The sequence below is a fragment of the Cibotium barometz genome, chromosome 32, assembly GCF_041138505.1.
Source record: "Cibotium barometz isolate CiBa-2024 chromosome 32, ASM4113850v1, whole genome shotgun sequence".
NCBI lineage: Eukaryota > Viridiplantae > Streptophyta > Polypodiopsida > Cyatheales > Cibotiaceae > Cibotium > Cibotium barometz.
In genome coordinates, this window is record NC_141077.1 from 19,666,271 (window position 1) to 19,673,449 (window position 7,179).

At 41.9% G+C, this 7,179-nt stretch overlaps 1 protein-coding gene across 1 annotated transcript; it reads left to right on the plus strand.

Annotated features, from left to right (window-relative positions):
- The first annotated feature begins 585 nt into the window (after window positions 1–585).
- Window positions 586–6,926, plus strand: LOC147619908 (putative cellulose synthase A catalytic subunit 8 [UDP-forming]). Its single transcript, XM_086825764.1, has 13 exons — window positions 586–1,121; window positions 1,602–1,777; window positions 2,138–2,228; window positions 2,489–2,645; window positions 2,852–3,118; window positions 3,260–3,605; window positions 3,704–3,841; window positions 3,986–4,111; window positions 4,224–4,436; window positions 4,538–4,814; window positions 4,905–5,101; window positions 5,363–5,713; window positions 5,887–6,926. The coding sequence occupies exons 1-13, from the start codon at window positions 938–940 to the stop codon at window positions 6,469–6,471; spliced, it is 3,108 nt and encodes a 1,035-aa protein (XP_086681890.1). The 5' UTR covers window positions 586–937; the 3' UTR covers window positions 6,472–6,926.
- Window positions 6,927–7,179: the final 253 nt, after the last annotated feature.

Here is a 7,179-nt window from a genome sequence, read left to right on the forward strand (position 1 = left end):
CCTATTAAATTAAATTGAGGGGACATATTAAGTTATTTACTACTAGTAATAAGTAACAAAATATGGGAAAAAAAGATATATAATGCAGTTGGATACATACTATTCTCACCCATGGCACAAGCACACAAGCGATGACATGCCTCCTTGACATTGTCTAGCTTGTAAGTAATTATTATTTCAAGCAAGATTGCCAATCCACCCGTCATAGGTAGCCTAGCTAATGTAGAGGCATGTTTGCATATCTGGCTTGAGTTACATGTAATTTTTGTAGACTTGAAAATTCATATGGTGCATAAATTTGATTAAATGGAAGGAAAGGAACTCCAGACTAAATTCTACTTAAGCAATGAGCTTTAAAATGAGATGGGATGATTAGTATACCAAACCATACGATACTAGAGTGTTATGGTAGGAGGGTGGTCATATGTCAAGGGGGCCAAGGAGTTGGGGGTATGGGATTATTGTCGCTTAGGTAACAACCGTCTTGCAAGTGAGGGGCTATTTTCATTCATCAACTTAATTATAAGGTAAGGTTTTCTTTGAATTCATATGATTAATAAATTGTCATGTGTGTGTGTTTTTTGTATGTATGTATAGCAAGCAAATAGCAAAGGGGGGAGGAGCTCCATGTGTAGAGCTAAGCTTATGAGCTTACATTTGGGCTACATTTAGCTTAATTGGGCTTAAAACATTTAAGCTATAGATTAGTGTAGAGCTAAGCTATTAGCTTAATTAGGCTCATTTTTCACTTTATTTGGGCTCAATCTAAGCTTCCACTTGGGCTATTTAGCTTAATTGGGCCAAAACTAAGCTATAGATTAGTAAAGGACAGCATAGCTCAATTTTACTCTCTTCCTTCCCATGTGCATAGCTGAGCTATTAGCTTAATTAGGCTTATTTTTGCTTAAGTTGGGCTCAATCTAAGCTTAATTTGGCAATGGCTTCACATGCGCCTTGCCAAATCTGCGGTGATGAGATTGGCTTTTCTTCTAATGGCCACCAATCTTTCATTGCTTGCCGCCATTGCTACTTCCCGGTTTGCAAAGCTTGCTTTGATTACGAGAGCAAAGATGGCACCGGAGCTTGCCCTAATTGCAACAACAAATACGAGCTGAACGGAGGTTAATCTCTCTCTGATTTGGCGCCATATTAACATGCTAATTAACGTAGTCTTATGACTGAATTCTCCTGTGTGAAATCTTTTACTGATATATTGAAGATCATACTTGCATTGGTAGGCTAATCTATAGGAATTTGATTGATCAATGGTGCCCCTCTACAGCGTCCGCAATTTCTAATCTCAGAGAAATGATACATTATTAGATTTATCTAAATAGTAGATTTGATTAATCAATAAGCAAATTACTTGATCAATGGACACTCTACCGATCAAAAAATTGATTGATCAAAGGGCACACTTCTAATGCAATTAGTACATTATTATGTTAATCAGTGTATATTATAGGCTAATATATAGCAAATCGATAGATCAGTAGGCAATCTAGCAGTTTAATCAACATACTAATATCTCATGATTAGGAAAATGATTGCTGCATGATTAGTGCTTCTTCTTCTTCTTCTTTTTTTTTGGGCTAATGCAGTTGGTCATGGATACCATGATGACGAGGAACTGGAAGACCTTGACAATGATTATGGTGTGGAATTGAGTGATGAGAAGAAACAGCAGATTGCAGATGCCATGCTGCATGGGCATATAAGTTATGGCCGTGGCGAAGACCACGACATGCCAAGAATGGTCCAAACCATTGAGCCCCAGGTAACATTAATCACATTAATGGTATCCATAATACTGGTTTTTATCATAATCACATAATGCTGTTCTCATAATGGTAACATTAATCACATTAATGGTATCCATAATACTGGTTTTTATCATAATCACATAATGCTGTTCTCACTTACACCCTTGCCTTTACCAAATTGTATTTAGCTTAATAGGGTCTTAAGGGCCTCTAATAACCTCAAATACCTTCCTTGCAACCTCATTAGTCTTAGTTGAGTTAGTCCTGTGAATGTGTTTGCCAGGATCTCATTGTCATTACCTTAAATAGATACTAATCTACTTTTGCCTGCTTGATGCTTGTTATATTTGATAATCATCCATGAATACTCTCAGGATCCTAGTGGCACTCTTCCCATCAGCTCAAAGATGGGCAACACCAAAAAGATTCATCCATTCCCCTACTCAAGTCACGACAATCCTTCAGGTAATCTATGATATGAGATCTTAAACATCTATCATAATCTTCATAAACCCATCAGCCTACACCATTATATACTAATCCTTGTGACAATCTACAATCATATACTTCATTAAGATCTACCACTAGCTTAATCTCATTCTGTGTTTTGAAAGACTCACAACTACTTAGCTTACTTTCTTCCTTTGAAGATCTCTCAAGCCCCATTAAGTACTATCTGTGTTACATTCAAGGCCACAGAGACTCAAATTTTGTATTTATTGCAGACAATGCTTCCGAAGATGCATGGAAAGAGAGGGTGGAAAATTGGAAAATAAAGCAAGAAAAGTTGCATGGTGCATTGCCAGAGGGTGGCCATCCAAATGGTGGAAGAAAAACTAGTGAAATAGATGACAATGGAGGCGAGGGCGAAGAATCACCTATGTACGTATAAGGGTCCCTCATCCTATACTTTCGTGTATATCATCATAAGCAAGCTATACATTGCTAACTTTTATGCCATTGTTCCTCTTTGCTTTCAAATCACATTGAGGTTGAGCTTTTCTTTCACCATGTGTATATGGATGCTGGGTGCATGGTCCAATCCCTGATCAACAATCATATGATCTTATGTCTTGTATGTGTGCTAGGATGGATGAGGCAAGGCAACCCCTCTCTAGAAAAGTGAGCCTTCCTTCCAGCAAGATCAATCCTTACAGAATGGTTATTGTTTTCCGGCTCGTGATCTTGGGGTTCTTCTTCCGATACCGGCTAATGAATCCCGTCTCACATGCCTACAGCCTATGGTTAACCTCCATCATTTGTGAGATTTGGTTTGCTCTCTCATGGATACTTGATCAGTTCCCTAAGTGGTTCCCTATCAACAGGGAGACATATCTAGATAGGCTTGCATTGAGGTAAAAACCAAGTTATCTCCAACACTCTCTAGAGTGTTGTAAAATCATGCTTTTAACCTTCATAAGTGAAAGTCTTTCCTAAGGGGAAAGCCATCAACAATAATGCAAAGTCAATGCACTAATGAATTTTATTGATTGTAGATATGAAAAGGAAGGAGAGCCATCTCAATTGGCTGCAGTGGATATCTTTGTAAGTACAGTGGATCCAATGAAAGAGCCTCCCCTTGTCACAGCCAACACTGTGCTCTCCATCCTCTCTGCAGATTATCCTGTCGACAAGGTTTCATGCTATGTATCAGATGATGGCTCTGCAATGCTGACATTCGAGGCTATGTCTGAGACATCAGAGTTTGCTCGAAAATGGGTCCCTTTCTGCAAGAACTTCAACATAGAACCAAGAGCACCAGAGGTTTACTTTGCTCAAAAGATTGACTATCTGAAAGACAAGGTCCAACCCAACTTTGTGAAGGAGAGGAGAGCAATGAAGGTACTCTTAGTAAAATTTGGCCTTGCTCATGCACAGAGGCTAAGGTGTTGCTGATGGTGTCTTCATGTGAATTTTCTTGTGATATGTTTGAATTATAGAGGGAGTATGAAGAGTTCAAAGTGCGCATAAACGCTCTGGTGGCAAAAGCTCAGAAGGTTCCAGAGGAAGGATGGATAATGAAAGATCGAACACCATGGCCTGGTAATAACACTAAAGACCACCCTGGTATGATTCAGGTAAGCCACTACTGCTCTAGGTTTCCAACTTTCCTTCTTGACAGCATCAAACTGCATTACAAAATTAGATAAGAGATCAAAGGCCGGCATGTATCTGCATTCACATACTATGGCCATGCACATTCATGTTATCCTATCATGCAGGTGTTTCTGGGTCACAGTGGAGGCCTTGACACCGAAGGCAATGAGCTACCCCGTCTTGTGTATGTCTCAAGAGAAAAGAGGCCAGGGTTCAACCATCACAAGAAAGCTGGTGCCATGAATGCTCTGGTACTAACTTTCAACCAGCCTCATAATGCATTAAACACAAGCATTTTCTCAAGCATCATACAAACATAACATATGTGGACAGTTAACATTTTGCTGATGCATGTGCTTGCAGGTCCGAGTGTCAGCTGTCCTCACCAATGCACCCTTTTTCCTCAACTTGGATTGTGATCATTACATCAACAACAGCAAGGCCTTAAGGGAAGCCATGTGCTTCTTGATGGATCCTATAGTGGGGCGCAAAGTCTGTTATGTGCAGTTCCCCCAAAGGTTTGATGGTATTGATCTGCATGATCGATATGCCAACCGCAATACAGTGTTTTTTGATGTGAGTTGCACATAATGGCAGTGAGATCTTGCTAAGCTTTCCATGGTTTTATTGCTCGATGCTCATAAAGCTCATAACAATGTGGTATGTTTCTTCCGCAGATCAACATGAAGGGCCTTGATGGGATTCAAGGTCCAGTCTATGTGGGTACAGGTTGTGTCTTTAGAAGGCAAGCTTTGTATGGATATGAGCCTCCTCTCAAGCTGAAGAAGAAGAGCATGGCATGTGATTGCTTGCCTGGTTTCCTCTGTGGTCCTTCTCGTCCAAAGAAGCATAAGACACAAAAGCCCAAAAAGGTGGACAAGAAGAAACCCCTTGCCAAAACACGCTCCAATCTTTCAAACTCCAATCTGGAAGACATTGAAGAAGGCGTTGAAGGTTAGCATTTTGAGCACATTGCATGTGCTTTTACACAGAAAAAGGGTTGCCAAACAGGTGGCTTATCTCTTGTTTTCTTGTTTCTACTAGGTTATGATGATGACAAGGCCCTTCTAATGTCGAAGAAAAACTATGAGAAGAGATTTGGACAGTCCTCTGTATTCTTGGGATCTATTCTGCTCGAAGAGGGAGGAGTTCCCCATTCAGCCAGTCCTGCTGAGCTCTTGAAAGAAGCCATCCATGTCATCAGCTGTGGATATGAAGATAAAACAGAATGGGGACAGGAGGTAAGGGTAATAATACCTTACATGATTGCATATGTATATATGTCTGTGTACATACAAACATACATGTACATATACACATACATACATACGTGGTGCCTACAGTACACATACATGCACATGCACACGCACGCGCACACGCGCGCGCACACACACACACACATACATATGCATATGTTTCTTTCCTCATTCATAATATAATGTAAAAGAGTTTTCATCTGAGTATGTTATTAACTCTTACAATGTGTTTGATGCATCCTTCAGATTGGGTGGATCTATGGTTCAGTCACAGAAGATATTCTGACTGGATTCAAGATGCATGCCCGTGGCTGGCGATCCATCTACTGCATGCCACCCCGCCCTGCCTTCAAAGGGACTGCACCCATTAATCTCTCCGATCGTTTGAACCAGGTGCTGAGGTGGGCTTTGGGGTCAGTGGAAATATTCCTCAGCAGGCATTGCCCACTATGGTATGGCTATGGTGGCCGCCTGAAACTTCTGGAGAGGTTAGCCTATATCAACACCATCGTCTACCCATTCACAGCTATACCTCTCTTGGTCTACTGCACCCTACCTGCCATATGTTTGCTCACAGGAAAATTTATCATTCCAACGGTGAGATTCCATACTCAAATAGTCTTTCTCTGCACTTTTAAAGCATTTTGAACTCTCAGAAAACCACATTGCATTTAAAAGCATCTGAAATTCATGCCACCATCCAAGCCACCTACTCTTTTTACACCTTGGACATGGGCTAATGACCACATATCATGATATATATACTGCAGATCAGTAACTTTGCAAGTCTTTGGTTCATCTCTCTCTTCCTCTCCATCTTTGCGACTGGCATTCTTGAGATGCGGTGGAGCGGCGTCGGCATCGAAGAATGGTGGAGGAATGAGCAGTTCTGGGTGATAGGAGGGGTCTCAGCCCACCTGTTTGCTGTGATCCAAGGCTTCTTGAAGGTGCTGGCAGGCATAGACACAAGCTTCACAGTCACAGCCAAAGGCAGCGAAGAGGGGGACGAGTTTGGGGAGCTCTACCTCTTCAAGTGGACATCTCTCTTGGTACCACCCACAACTTTGCTGGTGATCAATATAGTAGGGGTTGTGGCAGGAATCTCTGATGCACTGAACAATGGGTATTCATCATGGGGGCCCTTGTTTGGGAAGCTTTTCTTTGCATTTTGGGTCATAGTGCACTTGTACCCATTCCTAAAAGGGCTGATGGGAAGACAGAACAGGACACCTACCATAGTGATTGTATGGTCTGTGCTTCTTGCCTCCATCTTTTCCTTGTTGTGGGTGAAGATAGACCCTTTTCTGGTGAGGGTAACAGGGCCAGACACCAAACTGTGTGGCGTCAATTGTTAAGTCAAAAGCTCAAGAGAGGGTGCATGCTCTCCCTCTCTCTCTCTCTCTCTCTCTCTCTCGTGTGGTAGCATCAAGAACGGGGTGGAATTTTTCCTCTATCCAAAATTGAAAACCCAGGGGGCCAAAACATTTATTAGATCAGCATCATCAGATCAGGATCCCCAATCTTTGCTCACCTTTTTGTGTTTGCGGGAAGGTGTAGTATATCCATCTGCTCACAACACAGTACCCACGTCGCGCAACTCGATGACATCCAACCCGCGGGGGTCCTCGCAATGGACCCAACCGTTCTACCAAATCGCCTACGCGCCCGTGGGCTCTTTGCTCACCTTTCTAAGGTAGCCCATCACTTGGATTCGAGAAACTGAGTACTTATTAGACCAGTCATTAGGAAAAATACTAAATTTTGTAAAATCAAACAAATTCCTATTTCAATCAAATTGGCTTTTGTAAAATTGTCCATCCCCTCTCTCTCTCTCTCTCTCACACGCTCTCTCTCTCTCTCTCTCTCTCTCTCTCTCTCTCTCTCACACACATACACACACACTCTCTCTCTCTCTCTCTCTCTCACACACACACACACGAGCATAGCGGTTTACATCGAGCACTTCAGTTAACTCATATGGATCATATGGTGTTCGCTCACAACCTTAAATGGCCTCTCTCCCTCCCTCTCTCCCCCTCTCTCTCTCACACACACAGACACAT